Consider the following 25,527-nt stretch of genomic DNA (forward strand, 5'->3'; position numbering starts at 1 on the left):
TCCGGAGAGCCCGGGGGCGGCCGCTCTAGCTGGCTGGAGGCTGTCTCTATGGTCATTGCCCGCGGAGCAGGTCCTCCCGGGCGGCAGGGGGCGCTGCGGGCGGGCGGGTGGGGGCGGCTGCGGCGGCCGCTCTAGCTGGCTGGAGGCTGTCTCTATGGTCATTGCCCGCGGAGCAGGTCCTCCCGGGCGGCAGGGGGCGGCTGTGGCGGCCACGCAGGGGAGGGGAGGGGAGCGGCCGCCGCTGGCTGCCATGGACGCGCTGTGCAGCGCCGACCCCCGGCCTCGCGGCCGCCGCGGGGAGCCGCCCGCCTGCTCCTGCCCGGAGCCGGGCCCAGCGGCCTCGCTGCTGCCCTGGGCCCGCTTCTCCGCCTGGCTCGAGTGTGTCTGCGTGGTCACCTTCGACCTGGAGCTGGGGCAGGCCATGGAGGTGAGGGGGGCTCTGGGGGGCAGGCCATGGAGGTGAGGGGGGCGGGGGGGCTCTGGGGCCAGGGGCCTGTGGGGGGCAGGCCATGGAGGTGAGGGAGCGGGGGGCTCTGGGGATGGGGGCCTGTGGGAGGCAGGCCATGGAGGTGAGGGGGGCGGGGGGCTCTAGGGATGGGGGGCTCTGGGGGGCAGGCCATGGAGGTGAGGGGGGCGGGGGGCTCTAGGGATGGGGGGCTCTGGGGGGCAGGCCATGGAGGTGAGGGGGGCGGGGGGCTCTAGGGATGGGGGCCTGTGGGAGGCAGGCCATGGAGGTGAGGGGGGCGGGGGGGCTCTGGGGCCAGGGGCCTGTGGGGGGCAGGCCATGGAGGTGAGGGAGCGGGGGGCTCTGGGGATGGGGGCCTGTGGGAGGCAGGCCATGGAGGTGAGGGGGGCGGGGGGGCTCTAGGGATGGGGGGCTCTGGGGGGCAGGCCATGGAGGTGAGGGGGCGGGGGGGCTCTAGGGATGGGGGGCTCTGGGGGGCAGACCATGGAGGTGAGGGGGGCGGGGGGGCTCTGGGGATGGGGGGCTCTGGGAGGCAGGCCATGGAGGTGAGGGGGGCGGGGGCTCTGGGGATGGGGGGCTCTGGGAGGCAGGCCATGGAGGTGAGGGGGGCGGGGGGCTCTAGGGATGGGGGCCTGTGGGAGGCAGGCCATGGAGGTGAGGGGGGCGGGGGGCTCTAGGGATGGGGGGCTCTGGGGGGCAGGCCATGGAGGTGAGGGGGGCGGGGGGCTCTAGGGATGGGGGGCTCTGGGGGGCAGGCCATGGAGGTGAGGGGGGCGGGGGGCTCTAGGGATGGGGGCCTGTGGGAGGCAGGCCATGGAGGTGAGGGGGGCGGGGGGCTCTGGGGATGGGGGGCTCTGGGGGGCAGGCCATGGAGGTGAGGGGGCGGGGGGGCTCTAGGGATGGGGGCCTGTGGGAGGCAGGCCATGGAGGTGAGGGGGGCGGGGGGGCTCTAGGGATGGGGGGCTCTGGGGGGCAGGCCATGGAGGCGGGGGGGCTCTAGGGATGGGGGGCTCTGGGGGGCAGGCCATGGAGGCGAGGGGGGCGGGGGGGCTCTAGGGATGGGGGGCTCTGGGGGGCAGGCCATGGAGGTGAGGGGGCGGGGGGCTCTAGGGATGGGGGGCTCTGGGGGGCAGGCCATGGAGGTGAGGGGGGCGGGGGGCTCTAGGGATGGGGGCCTGTGGGAGGCAGGCCATGGAGGTGAGGGGGGCGGGGGGCTCTGGGGATGGGGGGCTCTGGGGGGCAGGCTATGGAGGTGAGGGGGCGGGGGGGCTCTAGGGATGGGGGCCTGTGGGAGGCAGGCCATGGAGGTGAGGGGGGCGGGGGGGCTCTAGGGATGGGGGGCTCTGGGGGGCAGGCCATGGAGGCGGGGGGGCTCTAGGGATGGGGGGCTCTGGGGGGCAGGCCATGGAGGCGGGGGGGCTCTAGGGATGGGGGGCTCTGGGGGGCAGGCCATGGAGGTGAGGGGGGCGGGGGGGCTCTGGGGCCAGGGGCCTGTGGGGGGCAGGCCATGGAGGTGAGGGGGGCGGGGGGGCTCTAGGGATGGGGGGCTCTGGGGGGCAGGCCATGGAGGTGAGGGGGGCGGGGGGGCTCTAGGGATGGGGGGCTCTGGGGGGCAGGCCATGGAGGTGAGGGGGGCGGGGGGCTCTAGGGATGGGGGGCTCTGGGGGGCAGGCCATGGAGGTGAGGGGGGCGGGGGGCTCTAGGGATGGGGGGGTCTGGGGGGCAGGCCATGGAGGTGAGGGGGGCGGGGGGGGCTCTGGGGCCGGGGGCCTGTGGGGGGCAGGCCATGGAGGTGAGGGGGGCGGGGGGGCTCTGGGGCCGGGGGCCTGTAGGGGGCAGGCCATGGAGGTGAGGGGGGCGGGGGGGCTCTGGGGCCGGGGGCCTGTAGGGGGCAGGCCATGGAGGTGAGGGGATGGGGGGGCTCTGAGACCGGGGGCCTGTGGGAGGCAGGCCATGGAGGTGAGGGGATGGGGGGCTCTAGGGATGGGGGCCTGTGGGGGGCAGGCCGTGGAGGGATGGGGGGCTCTGGGGCCAGGGGCCTGTGAGAGGCAGGCCATGTAGGTGAGGGGGGTGGGGATGGGGGGCTCTGGAGCTGGGGGCCTGTGGGGGGCAGGGGGTACGGAGTGGGGGGGGGGCTCAGGCCTACGGGGCAGAGGCACGGGGCGTTGTGCGGGGCAGGGTGAGGGGTCCGGTGAGGGTGGGGCTCTGGGGCCAGGGGTGTGGGGGGCAGGGGTATGGAGTGGGGGGGGCGCGGGACCACGGGGCAGGAGTACGGGGGGCAGGGTGAGGTGGCCGGTGGGGGTGGGGCTCTGGGGCCAGGGGTGTGGGGGGAAGGGGTACGGAGTGGGGGGGGGCACAGGCCCCGGGGGGCAGGGTGAGGGGGCCGGTGGGGGTGGGGCTCTGGAGCCAGGGGTGTGGGGGGCAGGGGTGCAGAGTGGGGGGGGCGTGGGCCCACGGGGCAGGAGTGAGGGGGGCTGTGGGGGTGTGAGGTGCAGGATGAGGGGAACCCTGGAGAGAACAAGAGTGGGGGGACATGGGCTGAGGGGATCTCTGGGGTCATGGGGAGCAGGGGGGTCATTGTTGTACAGGGTGAGGGGCGGCTCTGGGGACATGAAGGTGAAGGTTGGCATGGGGTGAGGGGGGCTCGAGGGCCTTGTTGGGTACAGGATGAGGGAATGGAGATGACTAAGGGGTACGGTGGGGAGGACAGGTATGGGCAAAGCGGAGCCATGGAGGTGAATGGGGGGAACCTGAAGGGAGGAAGCCATGGGGTGAGGAGGGGTTGGGGGGTATGGCATGAGGAGAGTTGGGAAATACACCCCTCCCCCTCTATGGGGGGCCATGGAGGTGAGAAGGGTCTGGGGGTATGAGGTGAGCGGGAGGTGAAGGAGCTATGGAGGGAGGCCTTAAGAGATGTGAGGGGGTGCAGATGGCCAAGGGGATGCATGGGCAAAGGGGGTCCATGGAGGCGAGTATGAGGAGCCATGGGGTCAGAGCTGTCCCTTGTATATGTTGAATCGGGGCAACTGCTCTGGGTCCTGTGCTTTGAGGGATTCCCTGCTTCAGTGTGCCTGTGTCATGTGGGGGGCGCTAGGCTGGACAGGGGAGCTGGGGTTAGGCGTGCCTGGGGGGCCAGGCCAGCCTGGGGTGAGATTAATGGTTAAGGGGGCTAGGCTGGCCAAGGAGTTAACAGGGGGCCTGGTGCCGGCAGTGGGGGTCAAGCCTGCACTCACCGGTGGGAAGTGCACATTATATTTCTTTTTCTTACTCGTCTACCTCCGCACTGGCCTGGTGCGCTCTAGTACCGCCAGAACACGCCGGGCTGACCCCATCCATTGTCCTTCTGCCCCGGACCCTTCCCTTTTCTGGGACCCTCCTGCACAGGGGTCCCCTCGCCCTTAGTAAGGTGCTACCTGGTGCCTCTCCATCGTCCGTCAGCCCCCCGCACTGGTGTCCCCTCCCCACACCAGATTTCACCTGTATAAAAAATGTTAAGGGGGACCCATACAGGCTGATTTGTCCCAGGCTCCACACTCTCCTAGGGAAGACCCTGCATGGGGTGATGGGGGAGCTGAGGAGGGGAGGCCGTGGGGGTGGGGACAGGTGGCTATGGAGGTGAGCTGATGAAAAAGGGTAAGCTTTGGCCCACACCTGGACCCCATAGAGAATTCCCCATAAGGGATAGAGGGAATGGTTTGGGGATGGGGAACACTTAACTGAAAGGGCTTGAGTTGCCTCCTTGGGAGAACATGGAGCCTGAGAGGGGACCCTGTGGAGGAAGGGAATTGGAAGATACACAAAGGGAGCTAGGTGTATGGGACATGTGAGGCGGCTGAAGGCTTGAAGCCCACCCTGCTCAGAGGAGAGCTTGAGGTCCCATCATAAGAAAGGATCTTGCAATATAGGGTTAACAGACATTTCCACTGATAGGACTGAACCCCAGGTTTGAACCCCATCTCCTGTGTGATCACAGGAACTACCCTTCTCCATGCCGTTTATTTACAGTCTGTAGAACGGGGATGATCCTGACCTCTGACTTAATTATTGTTATAGCACTTTGAGGTCCCTAGATGGGAGGAGCTAGAGGTCAAACTAGCCCATCCCTGCTTAGGAATTGTTTGGGTGAGTTTTTTGCTTCCTGGACATTTACATTTATTTTTACTTTTTATGCAGTTTGAAAATAAAATATATATAAAAATAAAATAATTCCACCCCGCAATTCAGTCAGTTTTAGATTCCCAGTGGACTTGTTTCTTCATAGCTAGGTCTACTAAATCCTAGAGAGAACATGCAGATCTGGGAGCTGTTGTCGCATATCAGGATAATTCTTAGCATAAGTATTACATAGATCGTAATGAATATTTAACCTGAAAGAAGCTGAACTCTTACCCTCACTACCTGTCCATTGTTAGATGAGAAGTGTGACTTGAACTTGCGTATAGTTGACTTGGCAACGCAGCAAATCATCTTGAAATGGGATAGTCTCCTTCTGTTTGGTGTAAGGGCCTGGAGAAGCACTTATCTGACAGCACTAGGCGCCTGGAACATAGTGGGGCCATCTCAGGACCTTGGTGATGCCATGTCCTCTTTTTACCAGTTTATATTTAGGATACGCCACATTGTCTGGTCCTTCTCAGCTTTGTGAGGAAGCAGAAGGGGAACCCCACTGTGTTATCTGCAGCAAGGTAGAGAGTTTGGGGAAGAGGAAGGATGTGGGTGGAATTAAGCATGGAAACTCAGTGTGTTTCCTGGGTGGGAAGGAAGCAGATGATTAGAGGGCTCAAACTGTTGTGTTTTGGTAGAGAATTGTAAGAAGGTAATTTTAAAAAAATCTTAAATGGTTTTGAACCATTGAGATATACGCTAGTTAGTGTCTTTAATTCTGTGATGTTATCATCATTTCCCTAATCCTTCCACACAGACATCCGTTTCCCTCCTATTATCTCGCTGGTCTTAAATTAGGTCCTGATCCTGTGATTGACTCCACTCAGACAGATCAGTGCATCCACACAAGGTCAATTACAGGGTCAGAACCTTAGACTGTAAGCTCTTTGAGGCAGGGAGAATATCTTACAATATGTTTGTATAGCATCTGGTATGATGGGACCTCAGTCCTGACTTGGGTCTTTGGACGCTACTGTAATACCGCACCATTGACATCAAGCGATTAAAGAAATGTGTGTCTATATGTGGCCCAGTATGCTTCTGAAGAGATGTTTATAGTTATGGTATGTCTACAGCAGCTGAGGAGGGTGCTTCCCAGCGGGGACAGACGGACACACACAAGCTCTGCTCAAGCTAGCGTGCAAAAAATAAATGCGGCTGTGGTGGCACAAGCAGCAGCAGCTCCAGCTGGCTGAGCACAATCCCACCCGACCACTTGGGTCTGGTACTTGGATGTCTAGCCTGAGCTGCAGCTTGTGTCACTGTGGACACACTGCTCTTTTTAGCATGCTAACAGAGCTAACATGTGAAGGACTCTTCCAGCTGCTGTCAGATCCTCGGACTGACATTTCATAAATACTTAGAAGAAGAATTTTGCCTTTGCCAGTGGCATTGCAAAATTGATATAGAGGTGGAGAGAAAAGCTTTTCTGCTTTGCCCAGGTTGGGTGTACACCATACTTCTTTGCAGCAACCTCTGGCAATCTGTGCATGAAGATGGACTGGTGCCAAAAAAGGCTTTCGTTCTGCGTGTTAGTGGAAATCCATTAAACAGCAGTGATGTGACTTATTCCAAAGTAGGTGTATTCCACATATGGCCACCACAGTTCTGCAGTAGAGGTAGATCTGGTTGGAGCAAGATTTGCGTTCTGAGACCTGTAATTATTGTGGGCTGTGCCTGTGTATTAAGCAACAGGGAAGCTGCATTGTACTTCTTTGGATACAAATTAGGTGAAGGGCACTGGTTCTGCCAATTTGCCTATAGCCTATGTTGAGACTAAGTTTGAGAATTCTTAGTGTGTGCCTTATCTTTGCCACTCTTTGGCACTGCCTGTTTGGCCTCTCAGTACATAAATTGGCATTGACATTGTTCCAACCCCCACCCACCCTTCAGACTTCGCCTTCCACATCTGAGACAGGAGAGTAAAAAATTACTCCTTCTGTTTACTTTGTAGACACACAGTCATCCTGGACACATTTATTCAAAATACTGGGATTTCTTAACTGTTTACTGGACTTTATTTTATTTTTCAGTGCCTAACTAGGTTTTGGAGATGTATAAAAAATAAAAACATGGGAGACCTAATCAGCCTGGCTGTAGGGTTCTTCGAAACTGTACAGTCTCAAATATTTTTTTCTGAATAGAACTCTTCCAAATGGATCTGATTGGATGGAGCTTTCAGTGTTATTAAAATAAGTTCATTTCTTCCTTCCCCTTGCTGCTCTAGATCAGTATAAAAGCCATGTAATTGGAGGCATCCTGGTGCACAGTTCTTGTTCTTTAACAACAATATGCATGACGGCAAGCCTAGTTTGTATTGTGGATCCATCAAACGGAATGGGAACTCTTAGTACACCTTTACAGCTGTCAGTGTAGCCTAGAGATTGGACGTTTCCAAATGTTGCATGATTTGTATGCTGTCTGCACAGCAATCCCCAAGCACAGATATTCAATCAGTCTTGAACATAAAGCGTTCCATTGGCTTAAGTCAGGTCCTTGGTGGTGGTCAGACATATAATATAATACGAAGTGTAATAGGTGCTACGAAAGGAGGAATCAACTGATTCAGGAATCAGATAGAATTACAGTGGTTATGAGTCATGCACCAGCATGTTTCCTCAAATAGCCTATGAAGTGACTATCTCAGATCAGGGCAACTGCACCTGTATTTCCCCTCAGTGGTCCAGCAAGGGCACTCACTCTCAGACTTCCTGTTCCGCAGCTGTTGCCTCTCTTAGGTGGAGAACTGCATCTCAATCCCTTCTAACCAGGGTATGTCCAGGCAGAACAGTTCCTGGCCTTCGCTATAGATTCTAGGGTCAGAAGGGACCAATGTGATCATCTAGTCCGACCCCCTGCACAACGCAAGCCGCAGAACCCTACCTATTCACTTCTATAACAAACCCCTAACCTATGCCTGAGTTATTGAAGTCTTCAAATTGTGGTTTGAAGACCTCAAGCTGCAGAGAATCCACCAGCAAGTGACCCATGCCCCACGCTGCAGGGGAAGGTGAAAAACCTCCAGGGCCTCTGTCAATCTGCCCTGGAGGAAAATTCCCTCCCGACCCCAAATATGGCGATCAGCTAAACCCTGAGCATGTGGGCAAGACTCACCAGCCAGCACTCAGAAAAGAATTCTCTGCAGTAACTCAGATCCCATCCCATCCAACATCCCATCACCAACCACTGGGCATACTTATCTGGCGATAATCAAAGATCAGTTGCCAAAATTTGGCTCTCCCATCATACCATCCCTTCCATAAACTTATCAAGCTTAATATTAAAGCCAGATATGTGTTTTGCCCCCACTACTCCCCTTGGAAGGCTATTCCAGAACTTCACTCCGCTAATGGTTAGAAACCTTGGTCAAATTTCAAGTCTAAACTTCCTAGTGTCCAGTTTATACCCATTCGTTCTTGTGTCTGCATTGGTACTAAGCTTAAATAATTCCTCTCCCTCCCTAATATTAATCCCTCTGATATATTTATAAAGAGCAAGCATATCCCCCCTCAGCCTTCTTTTGGCTAGACTAAACAAGCCAAGCTCTTTGAGTCTCCTTTCATATGACAGGTTTTCCATTCCTCGGATCATCCTAGTAGCCCGTCTCTGAACCTGTTCCAGTTTGAATTCATCCTTCTTAAACATGGGACACCAGAACTGCACACAGTATTCCAGGTGGGGTCTCCCATGGGGGCTATATTTCCAGCACAGATAGTCTGCCTAAACCAAGCCTGCACAACATACGGCCTGCGGGCCGCATGCGAGACGCGGAGGCTCACTGTGCGGCCCGCGGGGGGATTCTAAATCCCGCGCACACAGTGCTCTGCAGGCAGCCCAGAGCTCTTTGAATCCCAGCCGCAGCTGGGAATCAAAGGGCTCTGGGCTGCCCACAGAGATTCCCGGCCGTGGCTGAGATTTAAAGGGCTCAGGGCTCCCCGCCGCCGCGAGCAGTCCAGAGCCCTTTGAATCCCAGCCGTGACTCCAGCGGATGGGCTGGGGCTGGGATTTAAAGGGCTCGGGCTCCCCTCAGCTGCAGGAGCTCTGGGCCCTTTAAATCCCTGCCCCAGCCCTGCAAAACTCCAGGTTTCCCCAGCTGCTGGAGCCCCAGGCCCTTTAATTTGCCCCTGAGGGCTCCCAGCCACCTCTTCAGCTGGGAGCCCCTGGTTGATTTAAAATCAAGTATCACCTCCCCACCCCCAACCTTCCTTTTTGGCTCACAGCTGATTTGGTGGGACGGAGCTGGGGAAGGAGGGTTTGTTTCTTCAGGGCTGGGCGGTGCTGGGGTGGGGTTTTCTGTGGGGCTGGGAGGTGCTTGGGGGAGGGTGTTTCGCCAGGGCCGGGGGTTTCGGCCCTCAGCTGTTTTCTTTGGAGTAACGTGGCCCTCGCCGCTTTACGAGTTGTGCAGGCCTGGCCTAAACAGACTTACTTGCTTTTTCTTCAGAGACTGATAATTATTGTCAACAGTTGTAAGTTACTGCACTGTTCTTTCTAAGCAAGCCAAATGTAAGGTAAAAAGCATTATGGAGAAGACGCATTAAAAACAATAAAAGAACTTACACACATGCTAATAAGCTTATCTGGAACTTCCGAGTTCCTAACATGGATTCTGGCAGATGAGTCCTTCAGTCCCCCATCCTACAGGAGACCCTGTGGTTATCAGTTCATCACAACTCCAGCTCAGAACAAGCACCCAGTCTTATGAGGCCTCAGTAGGCCAAGTCCTTCCAATCCTTCTCTAAGGATTGGGGCCCTCTGTGGACCAGAGGTCCTGTCTGTTTACTGTATGAGGAAGAAGGTCCTGAGACACTTTAAACCCAGGCTTTTTATCCAAAAGTCTCTTCTTTGTCTCTTGGTTTCTGGAGAATTCAGTCTGAATTAGTGTCTGTATATATCCCTGCAGGGGTGGGTTCCAAGCCTGATAAAGGATGAAGTCCATTAGCATCCCCCTTTGTACAGACCTTCTCTAGTAGGAATGTCACAACACATACACAATTGCATTGTTAATACAATGTACCCCAAGATATTAACCTTCATAAGTTTATCTTAATTCCATAAGGCTATTACAGGATTTTGTCAATCTGTCACCCTGACAACAAAAATAGGGAAATTTTCAAAATATTTCCCTATCTTTTTTTGTTTTTCTCCCTCCAGTTAGTTTGGAGTCTGTAGCTGCTGTTGGGAACAGATCTTACTAGCACGTTGCTTTTGAACTCTACAAGGGCCCTGACTGCTCGGCTGCTGCTGTCATAGAAACAGACAGTGGAGTGCTGAAAATGGGGTCTGGTAGTTCTAAAATAACCCATTTCACAAAAGCACAACCCCTCCCTTCCTAAACCCCTCCAAACACAGGCGCTTTGTGTAGCGGGGACTATTTTAAACTACCAGACTCCATATTCAGGGTTACAGTTTGTGTTGCTATGACAGCAGCGGAGCACTAGGGACCCTTGTAGATTTCAGTGGGGGAGCCTTAGTGGAATGGCCCTTTCTCAACAGTACAAGCAGGCTGCACACTGTTAACTTAGCTTTGGTGGGAGAGCTCCTACTTCACAGATAATACTGGGTGACTTCAGCCATTGGGGCTCCTGTTTAGATTTCAAGGGATCTTTACAATGAAATGTTCCTTTTTATATACAGTACATTTTTGCAATTGAAAACTGCTATATTCTAAATATTCTGGATTTTTTTTCATCCACAAAGTATTTAATGAGTATTAACTTATTCCCAACCTTCTCCTGGTGGGTAAGTATTCTTAGCTCATTTTACTGGGGAAGCAGAGGTATAGACGTTAAGGATCAGACTTCCAAAAGTGACCTTTGATTTTTGAGTGTCTCAATGTTTGGGTAGTCAGCCTGAGACATTTAGGCATGATTTTCCAAACTGCTGATCACCTGCAGCTCCAACTGAAGTAAATACTTAACGTCTCTGAAAATCAGGCCTAAATAAGGGGGCCAACCTCAGTGTCCATTTTTGAGAATTTTGGTTTGAGTGGTTTGCTGGAGGCCATAGAACATGTGGTATCAGAATTAGAATTCTGTTCCTGTCTTCTGGTCCAGCACTTAGACCACAAGCAGTAAGTCTTCCAGAAAGAGTGGTTGTACTGGATTCACGAGCTGTTTGGTTGGCTGATCATTTGAGAATGAATAGACTTCAGGCATGCAGGACTCCACTCTTGTTGGATCCTTTGCTCTGTGTGTGATAAATTGGAAGTTACAGAAAGAAAAATCGGACTGAAGATCAAATTGGTCATAGCCATATGAGTTTGGAGTCAGCTGCTCATTGCAAAAACACATCAAGCATTTTATGAAAATAGTTATGCTCCTCCTGTGCAGTTCTAATGCATCACATCTTGGTGTCTAAAAGAATAGATTTTTTGGCCTTGCTTTTATCACACATCTGCCCCTTCACTGCTGCACTGTACCTGTCATAACTTCACTCCTGGCGTTTTATAGCTTATGCCTTTTTTGTGTGGTGAGGCTGTACTGTCAGCGTAGTCTCTAATAGTTAACTTGACTCATTTTCAGAAGCTGATTAGGCCAGCCTGCCAAAGAAGCTGTGAGGAATTACTAGGGCTAGGACAGGCTTGATCCTGTGAACCTTCAAAGCTCTGGCTTGAAGCCCAGAGTAGCTATTAATAGACAGGTGGGAGAAGCCAAGTTTTGAAAACAGCTTCTGATTTGAGTACCAGGTGGTCCTCATACTGTCCTGAAACAGAACTACCTCCTGAGACCTCAGAATTAGACTGTGCCTAGAAAATCCCTGTCTTGCAGGTCATCCAGTACAAGTTGCTTTCAAAGTGCCAATAACCTGCCTACCTAAAATTCCCCCCTGCAATTTCACTTGGCTACGTTATTCTTCATTTTCTGTCCAGAAGGGCTGTTTGGGGCAGCTGCTGCATGGTTTATTATAAAGTGTTGTAAATACTTTAGGATCCATCTGGGTAAAAGGTGGGATATAAAGCTTAATATCATTATCGCTGTGTCAGAATTCCTCACATCTCTTTGTATTTGTGATTGAGATTATTGTTCTGGAAAGAACCTTGCTAGTGTATGTCAGTTGCACACAGGTTTTTGTACTTGCCACTGAACTGAGAAATGCTGAATGAGTTTACTTCTCCTTAGCTGGGTCACGCTGTCTAGTGGCACACAGATGCAACGCTAGCAGCTCTTAAATATTTCAGGTACAAAATGGAATTTGTTTTCAATTTAGATACATAGAATCAGTCTAGTTTCTTTTGCATTTGAAGCATTAGGTGACAAATCCCATTGACTTTATAGCATAATTCTTTAGGCATTTGAGGTTGGAGTCAAACATACAACATGCCTCATCAATCTGTTAGAATTTTTTGAGAGTGTCAACAAGCTTGTGGACAAGGGTGATTCAGTCGATATAGTGTACTTGGACTTTCAGAAAGCCTTTGATAAGGTCCCTCACTAAAGGCTCTTAAGCAAAGTAGGCTGTCATGAGAGAAGAGGGGAGGTTCTTTCCTGAATCAGTAACTGGTTAAAAGACAGGAAAGAGAGATTGAGAATAAATGGTCAGTTTTCACAATGGGGAGAGGTAAATAGTGGTGTCCACCTGGGGTCAGTACTGGGACCTGTGCTGTTCAACATATTCTTAAATGATCTGGAAAAGGGGTGAACAGCGAGGATGCAAACTTTGCCCGTGATACAAAACTACTGCAGATACTTAAGTCCAAAGCTGACTGCAAAGAGTTACAAAGGAATCTCACAAAACTGGGTGACCGGGCAACAAAATATAAGATGAAATTCAATGTTGATAAGTGCAAATTAATGTATATTGGAAAAATAATCCCATCTGAACATACAAAATGATGGGATCTACATTAGCCATTACCACTCAAGAAAGAGATCTTGGTGTCATTGCGCATAGTTCTCTGAAAACATCTGCTCAATGTGCAGCGGCAGTCAAAAAACTAATAACGTTAGGAAAGGGATAGATAATAAGACAGAAAATATCATAACATCACTACATAAATCCCTGTTATGCCCACACCTTGAATACTGCATGCATTTCTGGGTGCCCCATCTCAAAAAGATATATTAGAATTGAAAATGTACAGAGAAGGGCAACAAAAATGATTAAGGGCATGGAATGGCTGTATGAGGAGAGATGAATAAGATTTGGACTGATCAGTTTAGAAAAGAGACGACTAAGAGGGGGTGTGTATGATAGAGATCTATAAATAATGAATGGTGTGGATAAAGTGAATAGGGAAGTGTTATTTACCCCTTTACGCAACACAAGAAATGGGTCACCTGATGAAATTAATAAGCAGCAGGTTTAAAACAAACAAAAAGAAATACTACTTCACACAATGCACAGTCAACCTGTGGAACATGTTGCTATAGGATATTGTGGAGGCTAAAAGTATAACTGCATTCAGAAAGAATTAGATAAGTTATTGGCACAGGTCCATAAATGGCTATTAGCCAAGATGGTCAGAGATGGAATCCCATGCTCCAGGTGTCCCTAAACCTCCATCTATCAGAAGCTGGAACTGGTTGACAGGGCTTAGATTACTCAAAATTGTCATGTTCCGTTCATTCCTCTGAAATGAAGGCACTGGCCATTGTCAGACGACAGGATACTGGAATAGATGGACCATTGGTCTGACCTAGTATGGCCATTCTTACGTTCTTATGTTTGCTGTTCCATTGCAGTGGTCACAGGGTATGGTTCCCTCTGCAGCCTTCTGAACACTTGGACCATTTTAAAGAAACATAGGTGCTGCCTTAGCCAGGTTCAAAAGCAGAAAAAAACAACTATAGATATAGGCCCATGCTCAAGTGCTGTCCTGAATGGAGATGCTTTCCTGAATTGGGGCCATAAAGAGGAAGGGACTTGGAAACAATTTCAGGCTGAATGAGGATAGTTCTGTTTGGCTTGATCTAGAGAGCACAGTCACCAAATCAGCAATCTCTGCTATCAGGTTTAAGCTTCAGGCTACTTAGTTTTTAAAGTTCAAAGAACTGCTAGTTTTTAAACCAGGGATGTCAGAATTAAAATGTGAACGATTCTTTCTGTCTACAGATTGGTTTATCTAGTAAATGTGGCTTCTGCCACAGACTGCCTTTTGATAACTCACTGTACTATCAGCTTCTAGATGGGTATGTTTACCTGTTAATAGTGTGAGTTAGAGTCAGTGGATTATATAACCTGATTTTTTCTTACAGCCAGGAAGCAATGTACATTTAAAAACATTGCCCTGGTGGGGGTGAGTTTTGGGGGACCTAGCAATGGCCGGAGTCTACAGCTTGTCCTCTCATGTTTGTTTTGTAGTTGGTGTATCCTTATGACTTCAGACTGACAGAAAAAGAGGTAGGATTGTTTCTTCTGTTTTTAAGATCGGTAGGTGTCGTAGAGGGTGTCTTACAATGTGTTCTTGTTTGTTACAGAAAACCAACATCTGCTACTTGTCCTTCCCAGACTCCTACTCAGGTAGGTGGCATCTGTGGGCTCTGCATGGAGACTGAGGATGGTTCCTGTTGTTGTGAAAGAGACATTAAGGCTCATATTAGAAAGAGTGAGTCAGCATCTGTAATGTAGCAGAGAGAACAATGGGCTGTATCTTCCAGAATGAAGACCTCAGAGAGCACTCTGGCATCAGGGCTGCATGGAGAGGTTTCCAGTTGAATTTTGATCCTTATCTAAATAGATGCAGAACCTGTGATCTAGCGGCTGACTGGAGAATTTCTCTATGTGCAAGCTTTGCTCATGCTTTTCAGGTGCCAGAAAAAGTATTAAAAATAGTAATCGGGGCTAAATTTCCCCAGACTTGCAGCAGTCCATGCTGATATCAGCATTTTGATGCAGAAAATGGCTCAGCACAGGGAGAAATGTACTTAGCTTTTCTGGGGAAGGGGTTCTCTCCGAACAAAACACAACAAATTCAGAGTCTGTGTTTGCAAATCAGAAAGATAGCTATGAGATGGAAAGTTGTATTAGGCCACTTCGAGTTAATCCCTCCATGATTGTTTCCTATAGTCTGCTCTCCAGGGCTTTGGCCAGTTGAGTTTTAATTGTCATTAGAGATGGTGCTTCCACCACTGCCTTTCTGAGCCCTTTCTACTTCTGCTGTCCATCCCAAATTTTTTTGTTCTTAGTGTTATCTCTTTATTTCTGGCTGTACTCCTTCATAACACACAAAATAATCCCTTTCCTTCCTTGGGGCTTAAGCATCTACAAAAATGTGAAGGGTGTATCATGTCTGATCCCTATGTAGTGCATTAGTTATTGATTAGCCTAAATTAGTGTTTAGCAAAGTTTTACATATGTAGCTTTTTCATCATAAATCAGTCCTTCCAGCTTCCTGCTGTAGTTGCTGTGGGTTGCACTTGTATATTAGAGATGAGAATGGCAGCATGGTAGAGCTCTGTGGGCTGCATTTTGCCCATCCTTGGACTGTCGAGTCAGTTTTCTATAGACCTGAATATCGGTCTCAGTTTGGCTCTCCTTTCACATGTATGATGATGATTTGGAGTCTAAAATGATGTGAACTCACTTTGCACATATTCTGTAGGTGTCTGTCTGCCCATCCCTCCAATCTGGGGTATTTCTGGAGAGAATTTCATGCTCTTGTACCATGTGCAAAGTGTTCTCAGTGTGGGGGTTCCCAGCTGGGGAACTCACTCAGCTTGGCCATTTGCCAGAACAAGTACATCCTGGCTCTCGGGGTACGGTGCACTGGCTGTGTTTTCAGCCAGGCCTTTATGCAGTTTTGGATTAAAACTATATATGTGTAGGTTTCCAATCTGGTGGATGGTAGCGGGAGGGCTGCAGTGGCTCAGTGTGGGCAGTACTGGCTGATGTTTTTAATGTTCCCAGCAAAACAGTGCATAATAAATACATGAATACAAATTCCTGTGATCTGCTGCATCTCCTTCTTAACTGATCCTACTGTCTTGCTGTTGTTCTCTCACTGCTAATTTGAGTTTGATATATTTTAACTAGTTTTTACTTAATTTTTTTTGATAATCGAAGTCCCTAGTCCTTGCTTTACTGAACCTTCTTCTTGAGTGTGTGTGATCTTGTCTCTGTCTCAGGTGGCCTAGGAGATAGTCAATTTAGCTTCCGTCTCCGTCAGTCTGGGGGGCAGAGAAACACTCATTTTGGGGATGATGGCGAATATAACAGAGAAGCCCCCCTAACACTACAGGTCAGTTATTGCACAGTATTCAGCTTGCACCTGCAAAATGAACAATAGCATTCATGTGTTTAAAAACAAAATGTGAACGTGGATTTATTTTTCCTATAAATAATTGTCCTGTTTGACTGGGAATAATCACAAAGGGGTAAATTTTCAGCATAAGGATTCCTATTCATTTTAATGTGAGTAGAGGGACATACTGCCAAGGATTTAACTTCTGTGTGGGAATAAAGCTCAAGATATGATGTGTTGGAATGAGCCAGGCTGAAGGAGTGTTATTGTTCCGCTCAAACAGGGGACGACTGTTAGAGCTCTGATGACCTAGAATAGCTTTCTACCCCTGGAGTTCTGGTCTGTGATTCTCTCTTGTACTGGCTAGTCCATTTCACACAGAGAAGGTAGGTGTGGTTAGGTACTGATTCTCCTGCTAGAGCAGGAGTTTGTCCTTACTTCCTCTTCCGTCTTCCCCTGTTTTGTGTCAGGGTCCCTCAGGTGCCTGTGTAAGGTTTCTTAACGCCAGCCATCATATGCCCTGGGGAGTGACTTGTGGTGACTGCTGCACAGAGAAGGAATTCTGGGAATATTCTGGACTCTCTCATCGCCTAGTGCTCTTACAACACACACAATTGCATTGCTCTCCAGAAAGCAAGGGAAGGGGGCCCGCTCAGAAATCACACCAAGTGGTGCTAAAGAATTGCCAGGGGAGCAAGACTGCTAAAAAACTAGATGCTGCTCCTGGGAAAGTAATGCCTGATGTGTTATAAGTGCCATGGTCAATAGAACTCTGACACACCAAGGAATAGTAGGCCTGGTCCACTATGTTGGTAATTAGACTCCATCACTACCCCAGTGCCAGTTGTGGGAATGTAGGGATGTTGTAAATGCCAACTAGCAGTGAGGGATTTCTATCAAATCATGTGGGTTTTGGTTTTTTTTTGCCTTACAAGCTCTGTCTTTCAGGTCCTTTGTCAAAGCTACTGTCCTAGCTAAAGCCAGAATGGTATCGGCTCAAGAGTTTGTCTGGAGAGAGTGCTATTGAGTGATGGAGGGCAGGCATTTCTTCCTCTCAGGAGATGTGTTGCCCCACAGCACTCCAAGCCTGTCTTATCCCAAGAGTGAAGCTGGAAATCAGACAAGAGTTTGCTACATAGCAACAGGGAGTTACCAGGATTAGCTCACTGAGCAAGCCCAGCTGGTTGGTTTCAATGGGAACAGCAAGTAACCCTTTTAATAAGGGCCACAGATGGAATTACAGCAGTGGGTGTAGTACAAGGGGCTGGGTAACACCCTGGAGTTCAACTCCTTATGCTGCAATTGCAAGTTCAGTGGACACAGTCTCATCCCTACATGCCCATTTTATAAAATCCGCCATACAGTTTGTCATTGACAGTTGCCTCCAAGAGGAGACCAGGCCTGGAGTAATGGGGGGTGCTGTCGTTCATGGCTGAGGTATACTTGCAGATCTCTGAGACGAGCAGTGGTGGGCAACATGCGGCCCATCAGGGTAATCTGATAATGGGACACGAGACATTTTGCTGATGTTGACTGTCCACAGGCAAGGCCCCCCCGCAGCTCCGAGTGGCCATGGTTTGCTGTTCCCAACCAATGGGAGCTGCGGGAAGCGGCAGGCCACAGGGATGTGCTGGCCACAGTTCCCATTGTTTGGGAATGGCAAACCGCATCCACTGGGAGCTGCAGGGAGCCGTCTCGGTGGATGGTCAACGTCAGCAAAATGTCTCGCAACCCGCAATCAGATTACCCTGATGAGCTGCACGCAGGCCGCAGGTTGCCCACCACTAGACTAGAGGGAGGCTCAAGACTTATGGCAGAGGTAGCAGGTTCCTTGACAATGGTATTGTTGTCCTCTTTCTTGCAGCGAGAGTCAGCTCATTACTTTGGCTATGTGTACTTCAGGCAAGTCAAGGACAGCTCAATGAAGAGAGGTTATTTCCAGAAGGCAAGTATTGAAACTAGGTAACTTGCTGCTTTAAAGGAGTACCTAGCTGTAAAATGGCATCTATCCATCGTTCTTAACAATCTCACCATTCCCTTCAATGACACCAGAAATGTTCCTCAAGGAAACAGGAGGGACCCTGGGGAAAAAAGCTGCAACACTTGGACTATGTGGAAAGTGTAGTCTGAAACAAACTTGCAAGACACTGCCGTACTAGATAAATCATGTGACCAGTGGTTTACAGTCCATCTGTGGCATAAATTCCTGAGAAATCCCTGAAGGAACATCTCCCTTCCCATACACTCCAGCTTCAGGAGCACAGAGATGGTGTATTTTGTTGTTATTTGTATGATGGCACCACCCACAATATGCTGGACACTGTCCAAATGTAGAGGAATACACAACTGGTGCCTCAAGGAACATGGAATTTCAGACCAGTTCTTTTTCTCAAGTCTAGTGAAGGAAGATTTTCCAATTCATTGCAGGCATCTATTTCTCTTTCTTTTATCTTTATGCATTGAATTACCAGTTTTGTTTTGATCTTCCCATCAAAACGAAAGTGATCTCCTATTAAAGAGTTTGAACCAGAGGGGAATTAAAACTATCGTTCAGAGACCTCTGCTTTACAATAGGCCAGTCTGATAATTTGACAGAAGATTGAGGCTCTTTTGCCCCTATAATTGTTTTATGTGCTTCTCGTCTTCTATCCTGCTCTGTGCTCACACCCCGGAGTATCTTCCAAAGACTAGTCTTGTCTTAACACTCGTCGACTTGTCTCCCCAGTAAAATAATCGATCAGTCACGGAGAGAAAAACACTTAAAATCAGCGACAAAGAGTCCTGGTGCCACAGGACTCTGTCGCTTTTTACAGATCTAGAGTAATATGGCTACTCCTCTGATACCTAGAATCAGGAGGATAATGGAAAATTGGATCGCACCGGAGAGTTTCTGTAAAACACCTCTTGCCGTGCTAACTTGATTGCTTTTGCGAGAGAATTACAACAGAAGAGGGTAATGTAAAAGCACTGGATACAATACACTGTCACACTAAGGGCTGGTCTGCACTACCGCATTAGGCATTGTTGCACCAATACAGCTGCGCTGCTGTAGTGCATCTGATGAAGATGTGCTGTCCTGACAGGAGAGCGCTTTCCTGTCTGCATAATTACTCCACCTCAACGAGAGGCGGAAGCTATGTCAGCAGGAGAGCGTCTCCTACCAACAGCATGGGGTGGGTATTGCTTTAAGTCGATGTAAATTGTGTCGCCTGGAAGGATGGTTTTTCACACCGGTGAGCAACGTAAGTTACATTGACTTAAGTGGTAGTGTAGACAAGCCCTTAGACGGGAGTAAAACGGAGGGCTAGACCAAATGGCAAAGTACACTTCTACCCCGATATAACATGACCCGATATAACACAAATTCAGATATAACATGGTAAAGCAGTGCTCTGGGGGGCAGGGCTGCGCACTCTGGCAGATCAAAGCAAGTTCGATATAACACAGTTTCACCTATAACGCGGTAAGATTTTTTGGCTCCTAAGGACAGCGTTATATCTGGGTAGAGGTGTGCTGAATTGGAGAAAGTGTCCAGGGGGTTTTGAAAAGATTTGAGTTAGAATAATTTGAAAAGCAGAGTAAGCAGCACACTGAGGGGATACTGAATTGAAAGGTGGTATAAAAACCAATGACAGAGATGGTATAAAGGGACCCAGTGAGATTAGAAACATGGGCAGAAGAAGCAAAATGAAATTAACTTGGAAAAATGATCTCTCATTTCCCTTATTTTGTTTGTCTGCTTCAGTCTTCCACATATCACTTCCCTGCCTGGTCCCTGATTCCTGCTCTCCTGGTTTGTTCCCCTGTGCCTGGTCTCTAGCTCTACTCGGTACCCTCCTCCCTCAGCTAGCTCCTGGTGTGCTTGCACTGGCAGCTTTGTACCTACTGGCAATCACTGGTTCTTTACACTGGTGATCTTTTTTCTGCTGGGCTGCAGACTCATCTCTTATGGTTGCAGTGGTCCCTAGTGGAGGCTGCTAGACTGGCTCCTTGCACCTTACAGCTGCTTCTACAGACATCCAGGCTCTTCCCTGAGCGTGGACACCTGGAGAATCCAGTACAAAATAACCATCAAGTGTTCCACAGACTGTGAGCAAGTGCACTGAAACATCATTTGGGGCAAAATAGATTCAGCTTGTGGGCTCCTAGCAAGAGTCCATTGTACCTCCGGTTGGCAGAGTCTGGACACCTCTTGTAGATGGAGTGCTAAAAGTGCTGACGATGGTGCTACTGTGTATCTATTTCAGTCTCTAGTGCTGGTGTCACGCTTGCCTTATGTGAACCTGTTCCAATCTCTGCTGCAGCTGATTGCTCCTGAGTACTTTGACAAGCTGGAGCCATGCCTGGAGGCAGGTAAGGAGAAAGGGTGGCCATGAGGGTTTTGTAATGGGGATAAAAATCTAATATTAGTAAATGTGGAGGCAAATGAGAGATGTATCCCATGGAAAATGGAAAACAAATTGATAAGAAAGGGTTGCAGAGCTGCATGTTACTGGTAGGGAGAAATGTCAATTAGTTCCATTAAACAAATATATATATTACACACACACAGCTGTTAAAAGACTATTATTAAGACTAGAAAGTCAAATGCTCAAAAGTTAGGAAGTGCAAGAATTAAGGTGGTCTGTGCAACCTTAATTTGAATCCTTTGTGTGCACGGATTGTGATACAGTCTTTAATCACATGATCATACACTATTTTTTCCACATTCTCCCTGAGAACAGAGAGAATAAGGTCAAAAGTATCCACTTAATTTCACATCCAGTTTGAGACACCTAGGACCCGATCTAATCAGAGTACTTCATGTTATATGTCACTGTGTGTATTTAAAGCACAGCTCCCATTGATTTCAGTTGCTATTTGACAGCACAGGAATGACAGTCTCCCAGCTCTCAGTTATTGTCCCTGGACCTATATAGCCCGTAGGAGCCCAGAGCTGCTATGCATAAGAACATAAGACTGTCCATACTTGGTCAGACCAAAGGTTCATCTAGCCCAGTGTCCTATCTTCCGATAGTGGCCGATGCCAGGTGCCCCAGAGGAAATGAATCGAACAGGTAATCATCAGGTGATCCATCCCCTGTTGCTCAATCCCAGCTTCTGGCAAATAGAGGCTAGGGACACCATCCCTGCCCATCCTGGCTAATAGCCATGGATAGACTTATCCTCCATGAATTTATCTAGTTCTTTTTTTAACCCTATTATATAGCCTTGGCCTTTACAATATCCTCTGGCAAGGAGTTCTTATTAATCTCTCCTCATACAGCAGCTGATCCGTACCCCTAATAATTTTTGTTGCCCTTTTCTGAATCTTTTCCAAGTCCAATATATCTTTTTTGAGATGGGGCGACCACATCTGCACACAGTATTTGAGATGTGGGCGTACCATGGATTTATATAGAGACAATATTATATTTTCTGTCCTATTACCTATCCCTTTCTTAATGATTCCCAGAATTCTGTTCGCTTTTTTGACTGCCGCTGCACATTGAGTGGATGTTTTCAGAGAACTGTCCATGATGACTCCAAGATCTCTTGAGTGGTAACAGCTAATATAGACCCCATCATTTTTAAGTATAGTTAGGAATCTGTTTTCCAATATGCATTACTTTGCCTTTGTCAACATTGAATTTCATCTGCCATTTTGTTTCCCAGTCACCTAGTTTTGAGAGATTCTTTTGTAGCTCTTCACAGTCTGCCTGGGATTTAATTATCTTGAGTAGTTTTGTATCATCTTCAAATTTTGCCACTTTACTGTTTACTGCTTTTTCCTGATCATTTATGAATACGTTAAATTGGACTGGGCCCAGTACAGACCACTGGGGAACATCACTATTTACTTCTCTCCATTCTGAAAACTGACCATTTATTCCTGCCCTTTATTTCCTATCTTTTAACTAGTTACCAATCCATGAGAGAACCTTCTCTCTTATCCCATGACAGTTTACTTTGCTTAAGAGCCTTTGGTGAGGGACCTTGTGAAAGGCTTTCTGAAAATCTAAATACACTATATCCACTGGATCTCCCTTGTCCACATGTTTGTTGACCCCCGCAAAGAATTCTAGTAGATTTCCCTTTACAAAAAACATGTTGACTATTCCCCAACAAATTATATTCATCAATGTGTCTTGACAGTTTTGTTCTGTACTATAGTTTCAACCAGTTTGCCCGGTACTGAACTCAGGCTTACCAGCCTGTAATTGCCGGGGTCTTCTCTGGAGCCCTTTTTAAAAATTGGCGTCACATTAGCTGTCCTCCAGTCATTTGGTACAGAAGCTGATTTAAATCATAGGTTACAAACAACAGTTAGTAGTCCTGCAGTTTCACATTTGAGTTCATTCCGAACTCGTGGGTGATACCATCTGGTTCTGATGACTTATTACTGTTTAGTTTATCAGTTTGTTCCAAAACCTGCTCTAATGACACCTCAATCTGGGACAGTTCCTCAGATTTATTTCCTAAAAAGAATGGTTCGGGTTTGGGAATCTCCGTCAGATCCTCAACCAGAAAGACCGATGCAAAGAATTCATTTATTTATCCGCAGTGGCCTTATCATTCTTGAGTGTTCCTTTATCATCTTGACCGTCCAGTGGCCCCACAGGTTGTTTAGCAGGCTTCCTGCTTCTGATGTACTTAAAAAAAAAAATTTTGCTATTACTTTTTGAGTCTTTGGCTAGCTGTACTTCAAATTCCTTTTTGGCCTTCCTAATTATATTTTTACACTTCATTTGCCAGAGTTTATGCTCCTTTCTATTTTCTTCATTAGGATTTAACTTCCACTTTTTAAAGGATGCCTTTTTACCTGTCACAGCTTTTTACTTTGTTGTTTAGCCACGGTAGCTCTTTTTTGGTTCTCTTATTAGCAAGCAGAGTTAGATACCTTATCCTGTAATAAAGACCAGCAGCAGTGGTGATATGTTCACAGCAGGATTCACAGAGACAACCTAAATCGGCTGCATTTGTCCCTCGGGTTAAAGTTTTGCCTTTTGTCCATGTTTTTGCAGTGTGCAATGAGATTGATCAGTGGCCACCTCCGGTGCCAGGACAGACGCTAAACCTTCCTGTGATGGGAATTGTCATTCAGGTACTTGCTACTGCTATTCCACTCACAAACGCTCCAGCCACAGGCATTGATGGACACTGAACCCGAAAGGTGGCATATTTCCTTTATACTCCTTTGGATGTTAATGTTCCTGACGGCTCTAAATTCTTTCCCTTTGTTCCTAGTCTCTGCACATTTAGACATAAATGGGAAGTTTTCATGCCTGCTAGCTGAGCCCATCTCCCCAAATAACTTCTCTGTGTTCCTCTTTGTAACCCAGGTGAGAATCCCATCTAGGGTGGATAAACCCGGATCAAGTCCTCTGAAGCAGTTCAATCAGGAGGTGAGATGAAGAAGAGAGTGGTGTAAAATGGCCCAGTAGCAAGCAGAGTCTAGATTGCTGAGTAAGAGACGGGTACTGTAGAATTGGAGCTCTTTAGAGCTTGTCCAATGTTGCTCCCTAGAACAACAGCTTCCTAAATATTCCTCTCGAGTGTTTTCACTCAACTCTTCAAACTCCCGCCGAATAAGAATGACACTAACCCCTATCTGGACAGAGAAATCTCTGAGTGATGCTGCTTCAGCCTCCTGGGTAATTTTACATCATCATTGCTCCTTGTTCTGCCATCTTAACCCCTGCCAGTAATCCCTTCTCCTTCCCTCCTTTATGCTATTACCTTTCACACATTTCTGGACTCTTAGCATCCACCGCCTTCCCTGATTATCATTTTCCCAAGCTCTGCTTGGATGCAGTGGGAAGGTTTCTCAGGCGTGGAAGGCAGGGGTTTTTGGCTGGTTCCTGGGGTAAGAAATGAAATTCTTACACCTCGACTGGCTCAGCAGTTTACCTCTGGTCAGTGCTGTCCATGTTTGGTGCTAGCTTGGCTCTCCAAATGTTATCTTTGAGCTTTTTGATGCTTTGGTACTTACTGTAGATGGAATGTTTTTCTGTGACTGAGGTGGGCAACTCAGAGTGACCGTGGTTTGTGCGCATTCATTAACTGCCTTTCTCCTCTCTCCCATTCAGAACTTGTTACCAGCCCCATTAGTTCTCCCCAGTGTTCAGGAACTGGATCTCTTCAGGTGGGAGTTAGCTTCTCTCAACGCACTCCTCCCGTTCTACCTCCTTCCTCTCTGCTCATGATGTTCTTTAACTGAGTGGGAGGTCGTGGGCATTGAGTGTGATCTTGTTACTTCTTGTCAGTAAAGTGCATCAGTCTGGATGTGGGGTTGGTAGGAGCCGCACAGTGCTTAAGAGCATTCGGGAGCTTTGTAGTGACTTCCTGACTTTGGCTGGGGATCAGCCTATGCCCTGGCAGATTGGTTACCCTGGACATTTTTAATGTATCTAATCTACTGTAGATCCTATTCAATGTTTCTCAAACTGGGATCGCTGCTTGTGTAGGGAAAGCCCCTGGAGGGCCGGGATGGTTTGTTTACCTGCCCCATCCGCAGTTCCAGCCGATCGCGGCTCCCACTTGTGGTTCGCCGCTGCAAGCCAATGGGAGCTGCTGGAAGCGGCGGCCAGTTTGTCCCTCGGCCCACGCCGCTTCCAGCAGCTCCCATTAGCCCAGAGCAGCGAACCGCTACACAAGCAGCGACCCCTTTGAGAAACACTTTCCTATTCCCTTTTACATGTATATTATTTTGCTTAAAATATATCAAATGAGCAGTGAGATCCACAAGGTAACTATATATTGCTTAAAATGTTTCCTTTTAACAGATTTGAAATGGTTTACGGGAAGTGTGTGTGTGTGTGTGTGTGTGTGTGTGTGTGTGTGTGTGTGTGTGTGTGTGTGTGTGTGTGTGTGTGTGTGTGTGTGTGTAATATATATAGTTACCTTGTGGAACTCTCTGCTGCAGGATATTAGAAACCCATCCTAGACCTTAAATGTGCAGATGCAGAGGAGCAGCTGAATGTGCCTAATACCAGAGTCTGTTCTTTCAGGAACTCCATTTCTAGCCTTACCCTGTTACTCTCTTTCATGAACAGATGTTTCCAGTCAGTGCTAATTCATATCCAGATGCTGTGGGAGCTGATGCTACTGGGGGAGCCAATAGTTGTAATGGCGCCATCCCCTACAATTTCCTCAGAAATGGTTCTGGCACTTACCAGGTAATTTGTTTGAATCGCAGGTGACTGTCACAGGATACTATTAATTCTCCTCCCTTTAGAACCACTGCTCTGTCCAATAAATTGCATCGGATCTAATTTGTGTATGCAAGTACAATAACTCCTCACTTAACATCGGTTAACGTTGTTTCGTTGCTGATCAGTTAGAGAATGTGCTCGTTTAAAGTTGTGCAATGCTCCCTTATAACATTGTTTGACAGCCACCTGCTTTGTCCACTGCTTACAGAAAGAGCAGCCCGTTGCAGCCAGCTGGTGGGGCTTGGAACCAGAGTAGACTGACAGCCCCCCATCAGCTCCCCACTCCCCTAAGTTCCCTGTGCAGCAGATGCCCAGCAGGCTATCAGTTGCCCAGCTGTTCAGCTGTTGTCCACGTCCTCCCCCTCCCCCCCCATGTGGTGACGCTGATGCAGAGTGGCGCCACCAGGCTGGTGGGGGCTGTTTTGTCCTGGGCTCCGCACCCCGCTAGCGATGGCCCTGTCAGCAGCACTCTTAGGGTATATGTGCACTTGGAGCTAGAGTGTGATCCCCGTCTCAAGGAGACA

General features: G+C 48.8%; 1 protein-coding gene across 3 annotated transcripts in view; it reads left to right on the forward strand.

The window, feature by feature from the left end:
- The first annotated feature begins 250 nt into the window (after positions 1-250).
- DENND6B (DENN domain containing 6B) overlaps positions 251-25,527 on the forward strand; it is a 41,391-nt gene continuing 16,114 nt past the window's right edge. For 2 of the 3 annotated variants that reach the window (XR_003997146.1, XM_030537872.1), the window contains exons 1-10: positions 251-427; positions 13,931-13,969; positions 14,047-14,089; positions 15,694-15,806; positions 17,674-17,754; positions 20,057-20,162; positions 22,814-22,893; positions 23,132-23,194; positions 23,879-23,934; positions 24,845-24,967. Coding sequence is in view for 2 of the 3 variants with exons in the window: in XM_030537872.1 (XP_030393732.1) it covers positions 251-427; positions 13,931-13,969; positions 14,047-14,089; positions 15,694-15,806; positions 17,674-17,754; positions 20,057-20,162; positions 22,814-22,893; positions 23,132-23,194; positions 23,879-23,934; positions 24,845-24,967 (881 nt within the window). In the remaining variant the exon portion in view is untranslated. The remainder of the gene's footprint in view (positions 428-13,930; positions 13,970-14,046; positions 14,090-15,693; positions 15,807-17,673; positions 17,755-20,056; positions 20,163-22,813; positions 22,894-23,131; positions 23,195-23,878; positions 23,935-24,844; positions 24,968-25,527) is intronic. The other variant, XM_030537992.1, reaches the window with a different exon arrangement.

Source organism: Gopherus evgoodei, chromosome 1 (assembly GCF_007399415.2).
Source record: "Gopherus evgoodei ecotype Sinaloan lineage chromosome 1, rGopEvg1_v1.p, whole genome shotgun sequence".
Classification (NCBI taxonomy): domain Eukaryota; kingdom Metazoa; phylum Chordata; order Testudines; family Testudinidae; genus Gopherus; species Gopherus evgoodei.